Consider the following 18,246-nt stretch of genomic DNA (forward strand, 5'->3'; position numbering starts at 1 on the left):
GGGAATACTTTCTGAAGGCATTGTATAACATAATAAGCAACTAATTCTAGAACACTGATAAATATTCAAATGTAATCAATTACAAATTGCATGACCCTCCCGTGGACTTGATTTAGAAAATACTAAATCCTCCCCGACTGAAATAGAAAGCTTGTCCCTCCCCCATTCTCCTCCTGGTCCCGTTCTGTACATTTTGAAACATCCCTAAACACTGCATCTGGTAAAAATTGTGTATTTGATAGACATTACTAAATCAAGACAAAAACATAATGTCACTCTACATCATTCAGTTATATTAATAACCATTCAGTAGAATGAAGGCTTTCTTTTTCCTGTCTTTGTTTCACATACATATACACACATACACACACATACACACATACTCAGTCCTTTCAAGTATGTATCCCACATAGCTACAGAATTGGATCGGGTCCCCGAGCTGACAAGGTAAAAATCAGTCGTTCTGCCCCTGAACAAGGCAGTTAACCCACTGTTCCTAGAACGTCATTGAAAATAAGAATTTGTTCTTAACTGACTTGCCTAGTTAAATAAAGGTAAAATAAAAATAGAAAAATTATATGGCTTGTTAATTATAGCTGTAAAATTCCAATGTCTAGTCTCCATTCGATTCACAGCCATGAAATCTGCTCCTGTTCTCCTTTATAGGGCCTTCTAGAAGGTGGGTGCCTCGCTCTTCACCCATCGCTGGTCATGCTTCCCCGTCGACTCAGCCTCATCTCCACCAGGCCCAGCTTATTGATGGCACTCTTGAGGGAGTTTCGGAACATGGAACTGGAAAAACAGTAGATGACCGGGTCCAGGGCACTGTTAAGGTAGGTAAATCCAATGGACAGGCTGAAGAGCTGCGCAGCCTTGTTGTAAGACTCACAGTCGCTGGGTCTGACCTTCTTGATATAGACAGTACTCAGGCCTGTGGCGATGCTGGGAAAGAAACACAGCACAAACACAGCCACGATCAGCCCAACCACCCGGATGGCCCGCTGCACCTTCTGCCCCTTGTCCAGTTGCCGTTGGCGCAAGATGCAGGCAATCCTCGCTGAGCAGAAGAGCAAGAGCAGCAGGGGCAGGAAGAACTCCCCGACGAACACCGTGTTGTGTATCTTGATTGCCAGGGGAGTCACATTGTAGGCGCTGAAGCTGCGACACAGGGACTTGTTGCCATGCTGCTCGAGGAGGTCGGTGGTCAGCAGGGGGAGCCGCAGGGAGATCACTACCGCCCAGATGCCCCCCGCCACCCATCCTGCCTGGGTAGATGTCATGTGGTTGACACGGTGGTGTGGGTGGACCACCTTGAAGTAGCGGTCGAAGGCCACGGTAGTCATGAAGGCGATGCTGGCCGAGCGGTTGACAGCGAGCATGAAGAGGTTGCTCCGGCACCAGGCTTCGCCAAACACCCAGTGTTCCCCACGGAACAGGTTGTCAATGCGGAAGGGCAGGGAGATGAGCAGTAGGAAGTCAGCCAGGACCAAGTTAAAGAGGAACAGGGTGTTGGCCCTCCAAGTCTTCAGACGGCAGGTGAAGATCCACAGGGCCATTACGTTGCCTGGCAAGCCCACTAGGAGCTCTATAATCAGGACAGGAGGCAGTATTTTGGCCACCAGATCCTGAGGGGCCAGGCAGTGGAAGGGCTGGTTACTGTGCACTACTGTTGCTTCTTCAACCATAGTTAGATTGAGTATGTTTTTGCTTCCAGGAAACCTCAGATGTTGGTGTTTTTCACACAGTCTGCCTCTTCCTCTTTTCAGAGCATCTCAGGGGGATATCTGCACAAACAAGGCAAATGTGAGAAAATAACATCAAATTTGCCAGGGTAATGCATTCAAGACAGACGAAGAGCTGTTTTCTACAAATAGTCTGTTCATATGCCTACCTCTTTGTAAAAAAGTTAATAAAAAGGAAGCTTATTGGAGGTTCCTCTATTACAGGGCTTGGGTAAGAGCTCAGCAAAACCGAAGTGTGTTCCTTCGACCTCATGGATTGGTTGTTGCTCTGACATGCACTGTCAACAGTGGGACCTTATATAGACAGGCGTGTGCCTTTCTAAATCATGTCCAATCAATTTACCACAGGTGGACTCCAATCTAGTTGGATGCACCTGAGCTCAATTTCAAGTCTCATAGCAATACTTATGAATACTTCTGTAAAATTTGGGAATAAACTGTAATAAAACAATATATTTTCTATGCTCAAAATTGACTCCTCCTTCAGTGCATGTTCAGTGAAAATGCTTGCTATGTTCGCTTGTAAGTTAGCCTTACACAATTGATGAGAAACGTGAAACAAATATGAAAAACATTTCAAAACAACATACACACACATATATAAGATACCTTTTCACATATTCACTACTCACCAGTTGAGCGTTTGGGGTCATTGACTGCGTTTGGGGTTGAAGAGCAGTTTAGAATCCCGTAGGTGACTTTGAATGTCCTCAACAGATTTGATCTCCTCTCCTGTGTGTTTGCACTGTTCAGGCTTTTCTGTTGGTTTTTAGAGGAGTGTCTTGAGACTGTCACTTTAAGACTGACTTCCTCTGAGGGCTGGCCAGACCCAACATGACATCACTAAGTGTGATCTCTGAGCTAATTCAGGGAGATTGCAATCACAACCAAACTCTAATTTGAATGTCCTCTGGTTCAGCCACATCTGCATATACAGTGCCTTCAGAAATTATTCACACCCCTTGACTTATTCCACATTTAGTTGTTTTACAGCCTGAATTCAAAATGGATTCAATCAATTTGTTTTCTCACCCATCTACACACAATACCCCATAATGGCAAAGGGAAAACATCTTTGTCAAAATGTTTGCTAATATACAAAAAAACAAATAGAAATACCTTATTTACATAATTATTCACAATCTTTTGCTATGACACTCCAAATTGAGCTCAGGTGCATCCATTTTCCTTTGATCATCCTTGAGATGTCACTCCAACTTGATTGGAGTCCACCTGTGGCCAATTAAATTGTTTGGACATGATTTAGAAAGAAACACACCTGTCTATATAAGTCCCACAGTTGACATTACATGTCAGAGCCGAAACTATACCATGAAGTCCAAGGAACTGTCCGTAGATCTCAGAGAAAGAATTGTGATGAGGCATATGTCTGGGGAAGGGTATAAAACCATTTCTAGAGTGTTGAAAGATTCAAAAAGCACAGAGGTCTCCATCATTGGAAAATTAAAAAAAATATGGAACTACCCAGACTCTGCCTAGAGCTTACCATCCTATCAAATTGAACAACCGGGCAAGAAGGACCTTGGTCAAGGAGGTGACCAAGAACCCAATTACCACTCTGACAGATCTACAGAGTTTCTTGGCTGAGATGGGAGATCCTGCCAGAAGGACAGCAGTCTCCACAGCCCCTCACCAATCTGGGCTTTATGGGAGAGTGGCCAGACGGAAGCCATTCCTGAGAAAAAGGCACATGACAGCATGCCTGGAGTTTGCAAAAAGGCACGTGAAAGACAGAGCATAAGGTAAATGAGTCTGTGGTCTGAGACAACAATTGAACTCTTTGGCCTGAAAGCAAAGCATTATGTCTGTAGAAAACCAGGCATCACCTGTCTAATACCATCCCTACCGTAAAGCATGGTGTTTGCAGCATCATGCTATGGGGATGCTTTTCAGCGGCAGGGACTGGGAGACTGGTAAGGATAGTGGGAACAATGAATACAGACAAATAAAGGCAAATCATTTGTGAGAACCTGCATCAGAGTGCAAATGACCTTAGACTGGGGTGAAGATTTATGTTCCAACACGACAATGACCCCAAGCATACAGCCAAATCAACGCTAGAATGGCTTCAGTACAAGAATGTGAAAGTCCTTGAGTGGCCCAGCCAAAGCCCAGACTTGAATCCCATTGAAAGTCTGTGCAAACACTTGAAGATTGCTGTTAACCACCGCTCCCCATCTAACTTAACAGCGCTTGAGAAAATCTGCAAGGAAGAATGGGAGAAAATCCCCGAATCCAGATGTGCAAAGCTGATACTGACACACCCAAGACAACTCAAAGCTGTAATCGGCACCAAAGGTGCTTCTACAAAGTATTGACTTAGCACCTATTTTTCTAAGTGTGTATCTAGAACCTAATATTCGGATTTCCCCATAGGCGCTGCTGCTCCTTCTTCACCACGCTGTCTGTGTGGGTGGACCATTTCAGTTTCTTTAAGTTCCTCGCGTACACATCACGGACAAACTGAAACGGTCCACCCACACAGACAGCGTGGTGAAGAAGGCGCAGCAGCGCCTCTTCTACCTCAGGAAGCTGAAGAATTTCGGCTTGTCACCAAAAACACTCACAAACTTTTACAGATGCACAATTGAGAGCATCCTGTCGGGCTGTATCACCGCCTGGTACGGCAGCTGCTCCGCCCACAACCGGAAGGCTCTCTAGAGGGTAGTGAGGTCTGCACAACGCATCACCAGGTGCAAACTACCTGCCCTCCAGGATACCTACACCACCCGATGTCACAGGAAGGCCAAAAAGATCAAGGACAACAACCACCCAAGCCACTGCCTGTTCACCCCGCTATCATCCAGAAGGTGAGGTCAGTACAGGTGCATCAAAGCTGGGACCGAGAGACTGAAAAACAGCTTCTATCTCAAGGCCATCAGACTGTTAAACAGCCATCACTAACATTGAGTGGCTGCTGCCAACATACTGACTCAACTCAAGCCACTTTAATAATGGGAAAATTGATGTAATCAATTTATCACTTGCCACTTTATATTATTTATATTAGATAATGTTTACATAACCTACATTTTTCATCTCATATGTATATACTGTACGCCATACCATCTACTGCATCTTGCCATCTTGATGTAATTAGATTTATCACTAGCCACTTTAAACAATGCCACTTTATATAATGTTTTCATAACCTACATTACTCATCTCATATGTATATACTGTACTCTATACCATCTGCTGCATCTTGCCATCCTGATGTAATGTATCACTAGCCACCTTAAACAATGCTGCTTTATATGTTTTCATACCCTACAATACTCATCTCATATGTATATACTGTACTCTATACCATCTACTGCATCTTGCCTATGCCGTTCGGCCATCACTCATTTATATATTTTTATGTACATATTCGTATTCATTCCTTTACACTTGTGTGTATAAGGTAGTTATTGTGGAATTGGTAGATTACTTGTTAGATATTACTGCATGGTCGGAACTAGAAGCACAAGCATTTCGCTACACTTGCATTAACACCTGCTAACCATGTGTATGTGACAAATAAATTTGATTTGATTTGGGGTATGAATACTTTCTGAAGGCACTGTACTTCTATATGACTGGGGGACTTTGCTTTATCTGAGGTATCATTGTGGATATTTTAACATGCAACTGCTTGTTCACAGCGATAGGGGATGTTGGTCAAAATACCAGTGAGTCAAGAAATAGATGTAATATGAGGAATAAGAGAAGGTGAAATGTGCTGTCCTCATAAGGAGAAAACCAGGCATACAACTGGGGGAAGACCTTTTCCTGAAGCATACAGTTCCACTATTACCCATGAGTCATGACATATGAGCAACATATACTGTATCAACCCAGAAGCTCCTTTTCAACCTAATTCCCCCTGGATCCCGCTATACTGTAGTCTATGAATCAGTCCATGGATTGCAGCTGGCTGAGAACAGTGATGAAGCTCATAGCAGCGATAGGGAACTACTTCAATTTTTCAAGAATGAGTTTGGGTGTCTTAAAGGGGCATTCTGGGATTGCTACATCTGTTTTAAGACTTGTAAAGGAATGATATATAGCCATAGATTCTTGAAGGAAAAAAAAGAAAAATTGTCTGATCTATGAATAATGTTTATAGCATTAATGTCATAATATAACCATATACATCAAGGTAAAAATCCCCTAGTATGTGACAACAGACGGTGTTACTCTGAACAAAGTTCAGTACTCTGATCAAAGTCCATAGGAAATGATTTAGAAATGTTCAGATGACAGCATTATCTGTCAGCGATGTCGCAAGTCCTCTGTTGTGTCATTTTGAGGTTGCCAGTCTCACTAACTCTATTTCGCAGAACATAGAAGTAGCACATGTTGTGAAAAATAAATAGGGACACACGACCACACCCACCGACATTCACACTCTCAAAACAACTTTCCTGCATGCACAAATACTCTGCAATAAATGAGTGTATCTGTGTTGATAGGCAAATGTTAACCCTATGGTGGTGCCACTTTTACGGCCTCTATTTGTTTTGTGTGCGGTGTAATAAAGTAGGAAAATAAGAGACCAGAGTCCAGCTTACACACACACACACACACACACGCGCGCACGCACGCAGCAGCAGGCAGCAAACACTGTGGTAGGCCTAGGAGGGAGTGGGAGTCAATTACCACTAAGTCATTCCCCTCTGTCTGTCTGTAAATGACTGTAAAAGTAGTTGAATCGCAATGTTTTGAGAGCCTTTTGAGGGGAAGCGATGTAGCTTGTGAAAAGGAGCTGTGCTAGATAACCTATGACATTTCTGGCACAGAACTGAAAGATATTATGCAAGCTGTCTCAAAAGCGTTCTTCCACTAGCTTTTAAAAATTCACAAATGTAAATTGTTAGATATTGGACAGATCAGCTTTGTACCAATATCTTGGTCACTGTGTAAACAGGGTACAGTGTACTACACTCTTAGAAAAAAGGGTTCCAAAAGGGTTCTTCAGCCGTCCCCATAGGAGAACCCTTTTGGGTTCCAGGTAGAAAGAACCCTTTTGGGTTCCAGGTAGAACCCTCGGTGGAAAAGGGTTCTACATGGAACCCAAAAGGGTTCTTCAAAGGCTTATCCTATGGGGACAGCCAACAAACACTTTTAGGTTCTAGAAGATAGCACCTTTTTTTGCTAAGAGTGTAGGCCCTACTTGCATGTTAGACATCCCACATTAACACATACCCACAATTCTCCCATCCCATGTAAAGGTACACATCACACATTAAACCAGCCTGGGAGGCAGACAATGGTGATCCTCTCTGTAACTCCAGAGGACCTAGATGTAATGTCAGGGCTAGCCCATCCTTATCAGTCTCCCATAAGGTCATGTCCCTCACTCCCTTCGCCTGTCCTCAACTGATAAGCCTCACGCAGCCTGCTCTGAAACAGTAGAGAAAGGACCCCCAAAGCCTTAGTAAAGTTTACTTTGGTGATAGTGACACGCAGGCACGCACGCACACACACACACACACACACACACACACACACACACACACACACACACACACACACACACACACACACACACACACACACACACACACACACACACACACACACACTGTTTGTCACTGATGGCCCAGATGAGTGGTAAACCTGGTTGGCTCTCCTCCCCACCGCCTCCGCACTCCACCCTGACCTTAGACTGGAGAAGAGATGTCGCTCTGTACCTCTGATAGCATCGACTGGCTTAATGTTTAGCCTAGGGTCTTAACACACACACACACACATAGACACAAAGAGGCAGACCGGGAAGCAGTATAAACGGCAAAGTAACCACAGAGACACACGGCTCAGGGATGGAGTCGGGAACACTACACGTAAGGAGGGTACTAGGCGGTAAAACTTTGGGTGAGTATTTGAGTCATTTTTTGGGGAGTTGGATTTATAGGATTGCATTTTTATCACAATTAATTTCAAATAACAACCATGACTATCAGCTAATCAATTTGTTACAGTGAACCTACAGCCATAAATGTTTCTATGCTGAAATAAAACTTGTTCAGTTCTTTCCTAAGTTGAGTCGTTTACAGTAACTGCCTGATCCATAACAATTACAGATAAAGTCAATTGTTTGTCTGTTAAATGAAGAACAATAGGCTCTATAGACCATAACAATGCTGACATAGTATAAGCACATTTCTTAAACTTTGCATGGAATATCATAGAGACTTTTAATAGGAAAGCATGTAGTGAAATCGTCTGTTTCCCCCGTGAGTCAATAGAAGACAAAGGTTATTGACTTGCACCCCCCCTCCCCAACGTCAAAAATATTTTAACATGACACTCCCCTTGTACTGTAAAAAATCTAAAAAATGCAAACAAGGTAAAGACAGTTTCAAGTTGGATATTACACGGATATTCGCGCTTTCAAACCACTTGAGCCACAGACTCCAAATAATTGTCATGATGTTGGAAAAATTGCACACAACATTGCACAGGTCTTATTTTCACGATTTGGACATTAATTCATTTTCCAAAGCTAATAAACATGTGGAAATGTGAGCAGCATTTTGAATTCCTAGTTGAATTATTTAGGGAGCGAAAAACAAAGTACAATTTCAATAGCTCCTTGGTCATGTGACCTACTGACTTCAAACAAGGTTCAGAATGTCCACTGACTACCCTTCTATATTGCACACCCTTTAGTTTGTTTATTTTCAGCTCACAAGATTTCACATGAATTGTTTTATTTTTTAAATTTCAATAGCTCCTTGGTCATGTGACCTACTGACTTCAAACAAGGTGCAGAATGTCCACTCAGTGGGCCCACACATTGCACACCCTTTAGTTTGTCCATTTTCATCTCACATGATTTTACATGAATTTTGAAACGTTCAAATTTCAATAGCTCCTTGGTCATTTGACCTACTTACTTCAAACAAGGTGCAGAATGTACACTGACTACCCTTCTATATTGCACACTCTTGTTTGTGTACTGTACAATCATGCGGTGTAACGTACATTTTTCATAGTTTTAGATTGCAATAGCTCCTTGATCATGTCAATTACACCTAAGAAGCATGCAGTGGATATACACCCATATTGCATAACCTCTAGTCATGTATCTTCTATATTGTTGTACATTAATATTAGTTTGACAATTAGGGGGTTCCGTGTACCGTAGAGTTGGCGTGAGTGACTCGAGGCGTACTCGCAGACGGCCCAGGCTGTGGAGGTCAACTTCCTCTTGTTGGGTTTACCTTTTGGTCTACAATCATGAGAGAATTGTGTTGTGTTTACCCTTTTCTTTAATATTCATCTAGAATAATTGGTAGTTCTAAGTATTTATTTTCCCAGTTTTTTATTTTTCCACAGTATTTAACAGCGGTACACAATAGGAGAGAGACAGATAATATCTTCTTTCATTGTTAATATCAACCATAAAGGAAAATGGCAAAGTATGAAAGTCATGTTATTAATTGTCCAAAGCAGGGATGGAAAGTGAGCTGGTGAGTTAGGCTGCAGTGGCTGGTCATTACATATACTGAACATGTAACCACAGTAATGGTGGCCAGTAAATCAATGAATAAAAAATGTATATTGACAAATTAAACAGAATTTGTAGACCTTTAATCTTTTCCAACATGTCAACAGACACTTTACTTCAAATAAGTACGAAACATTTCAGTGTTAACTTTCTCTTTATCCCTGGTTGATGTACATTTCAGAGCCTCTCCAGTGTGGATGGGGTATAGCATACATTTTCAACAACAAAGACTGCACTTCCAGTTTGTGTTCTTCACTCTGAACTCTTGTCTTCATTCCTAGGCACAGCACATGGAACCACCGTTGGCATGCAACACAACACGTTATCAGTAATATCAATTATCAATGCCGTATGACGAATGACGAATTAGCCATCCATTGTGTTATAGGTTCTTTATCAGTGGCACACATGAAGCAGTTGTTGAACTCTGAAATCATAGGCACGACTTGAACATATGGCTGTCCCACACAACAACATAAAAATATACATAACATAAAACAATATTTACATTTACTTTGAATTAAATGTCATTACATAGCAGACATATTTTGTATATCCTCAGCCATTTCTTTTCACAGTTGCTCCGTGTGTTTTTGTGAAGGTTCTATATCAATTTGGGAGGGGATGTTGGGGAACTTTTGTGCAACTTCCTTGGCCATCTACACCAAAAAAATAAAATAGAGTTTTTGACCTAATTGCCACATAACAGCTAACCAACCATTCATTATTGAAAATATAACTATCAAACCCGCATTACAAAGACCCCACAGCTGAAGGTGTCCTGCTGCATGGTGTGAGTTATTTCCCCTCCTTTCCACTTTATGTCCAACCAGTCGTCTTTTCCATGGCAGGATCTTCTCATTTTGAAGTATTCTCTTTTTTATTTAAATATAATGGAATTCTGATTAGTTATAGGCAAATTAATACACATGTATGCTGTTTTCCTTATCACTGTAATTTAGTAGAGGTATATTCCTTTATGCCCCATTCTACACACAGCCTAAATTACAGGCACTGAACCATTTACAGGACAATAATAAAAGTAGCATATAGGATCCAACCCTATCACAGAGTGAATAAATGTAGAGCGTTTGTAGACTTTAAGAAAAAAATATTAAGGGACAGTTTCATCAGTACGTGCTTAAAGAAAGTCATATCACAAAGATCACAGATGACAGTGCCCACCAAATCTATGACAATAGAGAATGAATTGTTGCACCAAAGTGTGTTAAAGTGTGTTTGTCAAAATAATATCTGAAAATGTCAGTTGTTGAACATAATACTTCTATTTGCAATAGCAGTTTATGATATATGCAGTTGAGGAATATTCCATGTACCAACACTACATGTAGGACGGACATAAGACATTCCCACTTACAGTTTACACATACATAGAGGCATTTTTCAGCTATGATTTTCCCACTCAGAATCCAGAATGGATATGACAATGGGGCTAGCACAGGACGTAATACACCCTTACAACAATCTACTTTTGATCTTCTTGACTTCTTATCTGGTAAACCGCTACTGTGCGTCAAGAAAAGAGCTCCAATTAGGGGTTAGTGTACTCCAGTAAAAAAGGACTGGTTTAGATGAAAAACTATTGGCCTATATTCCCATTCATAGGGGCATGAGAGACTAGTCAGTGGTAGATCTGAGTTGGCACTTTATTGGCCCAAACATCCACAGACCCACAAGGTTCAGGTTACTCATGGACTGTAATTAGTAAAAAAAAAAGTTTTGCATTGATGCAGTGTGTCTTCTACCTGTCCAAGAATAGGATCCAAAGCGATAGAAAATATTTGTTCCCATAAATACAACGGAGGATGTCTCTCCTCATACCTCTGGCACTTTAGTCAGATTGTCAGACTGTGTAAAAACTTTATGATGGGGCCAGCAACAGAGTTCCCATTGACTAAGCACCACAGAGCCAATCAGGAGAGAATACACAGGTCAAGGGTGCCAATCGAAAGTCAAGGGGTGTGTCTGTGCCTTTTGGTTTACTCTCTCTTTACAGAGAATCCCTGTGGTTCAAGTCAAGAGCTACCCTTCCCCTTTCAGTCTGCTCTGCGCATGTCTGAAAGTGACAGAGCCAGCAGCCAAGAGAGTTTTTCACAGTGTCATGAAAAATGAGGGCCATAAATATTCAAGTGTACGTCATCAGAAACATTCAGCTCCAATTCCAGTTAACTACATAATGATATTACATGTCCTTATACTTGGTTAGGTGCACATCTAATTTTTTTCAATGTTCATCCCTCATACTGTATGAAGTTTTTTACACAATATGTTTAGAATTGTGATTAAAAAAATGCTTAGTCATGTTATGACTAGTATTTATTACCTCACCCACAAGCATTTGTGGGGCTGCAGAGTTTTAAACTGAATGATGGAGAAGGAAAGAGGACTTTTTGTCTGTAGACCTCACAACAGCAACCACCACCTCGCAATTGTTTCTTCGCCACAGAGCTGTGACCCGCAATATGCAAATGAAACACATTTAGAAGAGTTATTGTCCTCTTAAACATGAACTGAAAACAAACTATCACAATCCTTGAACATTTGAAGAAGAAAAAAAAACACATTGTCACTTTGTGATTGTTTGTCATCTTTCTTGCCCTCTAGAGTCTCTGCCTCACCTTCTGTCCCTCTGTCTCTGGAGTAAGGATCTAGATGGTGTTGACTGAATTTCTGGCCATCATCAATATTTCCCTTTCCATTGCCATCTTTATTTGCCAGTTTCACGACACGCTCCGTTTCTAATGTGTTGTTAACTATATCATTTTGTTGCTGCTGTATGTTTTCTGTAATGACATTAAAAGTTGAATTAATCCCTACGTCGATACCTTTAAGTCCCTCAGAAACACAAAAAGCTAGCGAAATGTAAGTTGATCACTTCACAGGAAAATAACTGTAGTTTCAACGTGTAGTGGTGTGAATGTTATACATTTTGGTGTTACACAAAAAACATAGGAATTTATTTTCCCAGTTAGAAATAGTAGGCCATGCATGAAATAACTATTTTCATCAGAAAAAGGAACCTTCAAATGCATTATAGCATTTTGTAAGTTGTCTGCAGGTTGCTTGTTGTGAATGCACTCCAATATCAAGTCATTATCAGGTTATGTAAACTGCGTATGCATATGAAACATTGTTTTTCATGAGGCCTACCTGTGCGCCTTCCTTTAAGCACCTCTGTTCGAACACCTCTCCTGTCCTTGATCCATACCACATACAGCCATTTGAGGATCTTCTCAGTGTCCATGTGAAAGATAGTTATTGCGAGGCTGGAACATTTGTTAACTTCCCCAAAAAATGTTGAACACCCATGTAAAATGAACGCCTGCAAAGCTTACAGATTTAAATCTAATAGCATGAGATGAAAGTAGACAAACTAAAGGGTGTGCAATGTGTAGGCCCACTGAGTGGACATTCTGAACCTTGTTTGAAGTCAGTAGGTCACATGACCAAGGAGCTATTGAAATGTACATTTTGAAAAATTAATGTAAAATCTTGTGAGATGAAAATGGACAAACTTAAGGGTGTGCAATGTGTAGGCCCACTGAGTGGACATTCTGAACCTTGTTTGAAGTCATTAGGTCACATGACCAAGGAGCTATTGAAATTGTACATTTTGAAAAATTCATGTAAAATCATGTGAGATGAAAATGGACAAACTAAAGGGTGTGCAATATAGTAGGGTAGTCAGTGGACATTCTGAACCTTGTTTGAAGTCAGTAGGTCACATGACCAAGGAGCTATTGAAATTCAAAAATGTAAATAAATCATTTTAAATAGTGTGAGATGTAAATCAAAGAGAAAACAATGTGTCTGCAATGTGTGTCTATGCCATCGGGTTAGCTACAACCAGTTTTGAAAGCTTTAGGTGTAATGGTTAAAGAGCTATTGAAATTTGAAAAATGCGATTTGTCACTATGTTGACGGTCACTATGTTGACGGTCCCTAACTGCTGTTGGTGGTCGTAAGGAAAACTACAGGTAAATATCCATTGAATATCCAACCTGAAATTGTCTTTACCTTGGTAAAAATGCACACCCTCCCCCTTATACTTATAGAATTAACCCAAAACAATGTTTACGACCACAAATAACGATAACTGTAGCGACCCTGTGTTTTTAAACGTGGATATCGTCTTTCCCACTTCAGCATGCTTTTGTGGCACAGCCGATGCCATGCAGGGCTACGGGCCAGAAGGTTGAGGGTTCGCAGACCACCACCGACAAGTTAACTCTCCCTACCTGTTTCATTACGCTACGATCAGAGCCGGCTGCAGACAATGATCAGCTTGGTAGGAATCCGGTTTTCAAAATGTTGATGCAATATTTATAATTATATCAAATATATGCAATTCATTTTCCACCAACAGGTTTCTGTGCCAATGCACCACAGAACCAATAAGCCAAGCATATCGACTTTGGGCGCTTCAACATCATGGTTTGCGTTTTCAACACCACAATCAAATAGACTTGTCAATCTCGACAAACAGAATATAAGGTCTACATCCCTTCCTACTTTGTAGGCCTACCCAGTATCGAAGGCTTGGCTTGACAATCTCTGAATGTCATTACACTTTTTGGTGTTTTGTAACAGATGTCTCTTTCCATTCATCAAATAGCAGCTGCACAGTTTGGATGCTGGAATTATATTTTGGACGAATGTGCTCAGGTAGCCCACAGGAGACTGTTGAATTAGCCTAATCAGATTAAAACATTGTGACTGTTTGTGTTTATGCCACACATGAAAGGTAATACATTTAAAAAGTGAAATTACAAATACAGGCTATATTAAAGCGTACGTTTGCAGAGAGGAAGCAGAGCAATTTAAGCTTTCCTTTTTTAGCTGGGCCTGCTGGGAGCATACAGTACTAGTCAAAAGTTTGGACACACCTACTCATTAAAGGGTTTTTCTTTATTTTTTACTCTTTTCTACATTGCAGAATAATAGTGAAAACTATGAAATAACACATCAAAACTATGAAATAACACATATGTAACCAAAAAAGTGTTAAATAAATGTAAATATATTTTATATTTGAGATTCTTCAAAGTAGCCACCCTTTGCCTTGATGACAACTTTGCACACTCTTGGCATTCTCTCAACCAGCTTCACCTGGAACGCTTTTCCAACAGTCTTGAAGGAGATTCCACATATGCTGAGCAATTGTTGGCTGCTTTTCCTTCACTCTGCGGTCCAACTCATCCCAAACCATCTGAATTGAGTTGAGGTCAGGTGACTGTGGAGGCCAGGTCATCTGATGCAGCACTCCATCACTCTCCTTCTTGGTCAAATAGCCTTTACACAGCCTGGAGGTGTGTTGGGTCATTGTTCTGTTGAAAAACAAATGATAGTCCTACTGAGCGCAAACCAGATGAGATGGCGTATTGCTGCAGAATGCTGTGGTAGCCATGCTGGTTAAGTGTGCCTTGAATTCTAAATAAATCACAGACAATGTCACCAGCAAAGCACCCCCACACCATAACACCTCCTCCTCCATGCTTCACGTGTGAACCACACATGCGAAGATCATCCGTTCACCTACTCTGCGTCTCACAATGACACGGCGGTTGGAACCAAAAATTGCAAATTTGGACTGATCAGACCAAAGGACAGATTTCCACCATTTCTTGTGTTTCTTGGCCCAATCAAGTCTCTTCTTCTTTTGGTGCTCTTTAGTAGTGGTTTCTTTGCAACAATTCGACCATCAAGGCCTGATTCACACAGTCTCCTCTGAACAGTTGATTTTAAGATGTGTCTGTTACTTTAACTCTGTGAAGCATTTATTTGGGCTGCAAATTCTGATGCTGGTAACTTTCATGAACTTATCCTCTGCAGCAGAGGTAATTGGGTCTTCCTTTCCAGTGGAGGTCCTCATGAGAGCCAGTTTCATCATAGCGCTTGTTTTCTGCGACTGCATTTTAAGAAACTTTCCAAGTTCTTGAAATTTTCCGGATTGACTGACCTTCATGTCTTAAAGTAATGATGGACTGTCATTTCTCTTTGCTTATTTGAGCTGTTCTTGACATAATATGGACTTGGTCTTTTACCAAATAGAGCTATCTTCTGTATACCACCCCTACCATGTCACAACACAACTGATTGGCTCAAATGCATTAAGAAGGAAAGAAATTCCACTAATTCACTTTTAATAAGGCACACCTGTTAATTGAAATGCATTCCAGGTCTCATGAAGCTGGTTGAAAGAATGCCAAGAGTGTGCAAAGCTGTCATCAAGGCAAAGGGTGGCTGGCTACCTTGAAGAATCTCAAATCTATTTTGATTTGTTTTACGTTTTTTTTTACTACATGATTCCATGTGTTATTTCATAGTTTTCGCTATTCATAGTCTTCGCTATTATTAGACAGACTTGTAGACTATATTGACCTGTGGTGTAGTTAGCTCCCGGAAAAACATAGTGCATAAGGGAAGTAACAAAACATTTTGACATAGGGGAGGCGTATGAAAGCCGATGAGAAAATTTGTCTAAGATGGACTCAATGATATAGTAAAACCTGCAAAAGGACGAATGCAAACCAGGGAAGAAAAATTCTCTTAAACATTCACACTCATCATAGCATCTTCAGTGGTGGTTTTCTTCTTCTTTAGCTGACTGTACCAAGTGAGAAAGTTCATCAAAATAGCTTCCCTTATCTCAGTAGCCCACCACATGGCTGGGTTTGCAGGATCATTCATGGGTGGAGCTACAAATACAGTAATAAGCATATATGTATTATGTATCACTATATCATTTTAGTGGTATAATATTTGTATTCTTAAAACCATTTAGTAAAGAGCAAACTTTACTGGGTGTAAGGGTCACACTGGGTGTAAGGGTCACACTGGGTGTAAGGGTCACACTGGGTGTAAGGGTCACACTGGGTGTAAGGGTTACACTGGGTGTAAGGGTCACACTGGGTGTAAGGGTCACACTGGGTGTAAGGGTCACACTGGGTGTAAGGGTCACACTAGGTGTAAGGGTCATACTGGGTGTAAGGGTTACACACAAGTTGATGCTGTAACTAGTGGAAATGATTGTCTTTCTCGATCTGACAACTGAGTTTTGTGCATTTGCCTGGTGAACCTGCTGTCAAAATGACATTTCTAATATTGCATAACTAAATAGTTATCATACTGTAGGTATCACAGAGCTGTAACTGAACATGGAAACATACAGAGTGAACCATCTCAAACCATTCCATTCCAGTAGAGTTGTCTCCTGATATGCACTGGCATGGGTCTATGGCTATGTGCATTAAACCAGAGCATGCAGATATGTGGAGCAAGTATTTTGTGAGACTGAATAACTGCTCTGTGTTGCATAATACTGTAACTTTATGTGTGACGCTGTGCACTCATCACTCGTCATCGACTGTACTGTCTGGACAGGTGAGAAATACTTTATGGCGTGCGACAAGTCTTGATCTTCTCTTCCTGTGACAGAGGCTGGTGATGACGAGGAGGCCCCACCAGAGCCACCAGAGCGGGTGACCCATCGTCCCCTGTCCCCTCTGGCCCGCCTCTATGTCTACGCCCTGCACGGCTGCCTGTGTGAGGTGGGCTTCACCGCTGTATGGGACTGGTGGGAGACCAAGGACAGGAGGCTGGCAGGACACACCAGTCTTTGGGCCCTCCCCATGTACGCCTTGGCCATCTTCCTCATAGAGGGCCTGCGTGGCAGGCTGTTAGCCCAACGCTGCCCCCTGCTCCTGCGCATGCTGGTCTATACCCTGTTCATCTACCTGTGGGAGTTTAGCTGGGGCGTGGTGCTGAGGTTTCTAGGAGCCTGTCCATGGGACTACTCTGGGTTTAGCTATAACCTGGCAGGGCTGGTGACTCTGGAGTACGCCCTGCCCTGGGCCCTGGCCTCACTAATAGCAGAGCAGCATGTCATCAGAAAAACTCTGAGAGTACGACTGACTAACTGATGACTCTTTATAGAGGATTACCAAGTCATACAGTCTCACCTACGTCCTATTATATACACAGCATACTTAAGCAATAAGGCCCGAGGGGGTGTGGTATATGGCCGTTCTTAGAAAATAAGGGAAAGCCGCACACTCTAAGAGCTCAGATGCAAAAATGTAATAACCAACGTTTCGACAGCAAAGCTGTCTTCATCAGGGTATCATCACAAACACTGTGAGATGAGTCATTTATATAGTGTCAAGAGACACACAGGTGTTTGTAATCATGGCCAAGTGTGGCCTAATATCATTGGTTAACTCAAATATTTAAAAAAATGGCATACAAAGAACATACAAAAAGACAAACAAATGGATAGCATACGATCATAGCATTTGTAGTCTAAAATGTATCTAACAAACAATTACAATGGCAAAATCACAATAATCACAAGAATGGCTTCAGATCAAAGTCTTATGTTGAGACCGAAGGGAGCAAGGGTCTTTAAATTAAAGATCCAGGCTGCCTCTCGTTTTAACAATAAATTATCAAGGTCACCCCCTCTCCTCGGGAGGGTGACATGTTCGATGCCAATATAACGCAGAGACGAAATCGAATGGTTTGCTTCCAAAAAGTGGGCCGCAACTGGGTAAGTCAAGTTTTTGCACCTAATGGTGCTACGATGCTCTGAGATACGTACTTTTAATTCACGCTTTGTTTTACCCACATAATTTTTACCACAAGGACAAGTTATAAGATAAATAACTGCCTTAGTGGAACACGTAATAACACCTTTAATTGGGATAGATTTCCCTGTTTGGGGGTGTTTGAAGGATCTACATTTATAAGTGCCATTGCATTGAGCACAGCCATTACACTTGTAATTTCCATCCAGTATGGGCGCAAATAGACGTTGTTCAGGAATATCTTGGGGTGGTAAATCAGAGTGTACCAATTGGTCTCTGAGATTTCTGCCCCGCGAGAATACGACCAGGGGAAGGTCAGAAAACACATTACCGAGACTATCATCATATTTCAGAATGTGCCAATGTTTGTGAACGATTC

General features: G+C 41.5%; 2 protein-coding genes across 3 annotated transcripts; one reads left to right on the forward strand and one right to left on the reverse strand.

Annotated features, from left to right (window-relative positions):
• Nucleotides 1–322: 322 nt before the first annotated feature.
• Nucleotides 323–2,509, reverse strand: hcar1-3 (hydroxycarboxylic acid receptor 1-3). Its single transcript, XM_029753075.1, has 2 exons — nucleotides 2,375–2,509; nucleotides 323–1,784 (listed from the first exon to the last, which is right to left on the reverse strand). The coding sequence occupies exon 2, from the start codon at nucleotides 1,683–1,685 to the stop codon at nucleotides 696–698; it is 990 nt and encodes a 329-aa protein (XP_029608935.1). The 5' UTR covers nucleotides 1,686–1,784; nucleotides 2,375–2,509; the 3' UTR covers nucleotides 323–695.
• A 4,822-nt stretch (nucleotides 2,510–7,331) lies between these two features.
• LOC115193925 (transmembrane protein 229B) lies at nucleotides 7,332–17,368 on the forward strand. 2 transcript variants are annotated; one of them, XM_029753076.1, is made up of 3 exons: nucleotides 7,332–7,622; nucleotides 13,429–13,570; nucleotides 16,720–17,368. In XM_029753076.1, the coding sequence occupies exons 2-3, from the start codon at nucleotides 13,450–13,452 to the stop codon at nucleotides 17,202–17,204; spliced, it is 606 nt and encodes a 201-aa protein (XP_029608936.1). In that variant the 5' UTR covers nucleotides 7,332–7,622; nucleotides 13,429–13,449; the 3' UTR covers nucleotides 17,205–17,368. The 2 variants fall into 2 exon arrangements, with proteins under 2 accessions (XP_029608936.1, XP_029608937.1); XM_029753077.1 differs by lacking the exon at nucleotides 13,429–13,570 and having other exon boundaries at nucleotides 7,340–7,622; nucleotides 16,720–17,367.
• Nucleotides 17,369–18,246: the final 878 nt, after the last annotated feature.

The sequence above is a fragment of the Salmo trutta genome, chromosome 5, assembly GCF_901001165.1.
Source record: "Salmo trutta chromosome 5, fSalTru1.1, whole genome shotgun sequence".
Taxonomy (NCBI): domain Eukaryota; kingdom Metazoa; phylum Chordata; class Actinopteri; order Salmoniformes; family Salmonidae; genus Salmo; species Salmo trutta.

What these genes read in the sequence shown, in the direction of transcription:
- hcar1-3 (XM_029753075.1), bottom strand. Translation starts at nt 1,685, where the DNA reads ATGGTTGAAGAAGCAACAGTAGTGCACAGTAACCAGCCCTTCCACTGC.
- LOC115193925 (XM_029753076.1), top strand. Translation starts at nt 13,450, where the DNA reads ATGCCATGCAGGGCTACGGGCCAGAAGGTTGAGGGTTCGCAGACCACC. An exon ending in TGCAGACAATGATCAGCTTG is followed by an intron (nt 13,571 to 16,719) that starts GTAGGAATCCGG and finishes TTCCTGTGACAG; the next exon opens with AGGCTGGTGATGACGAGGAG.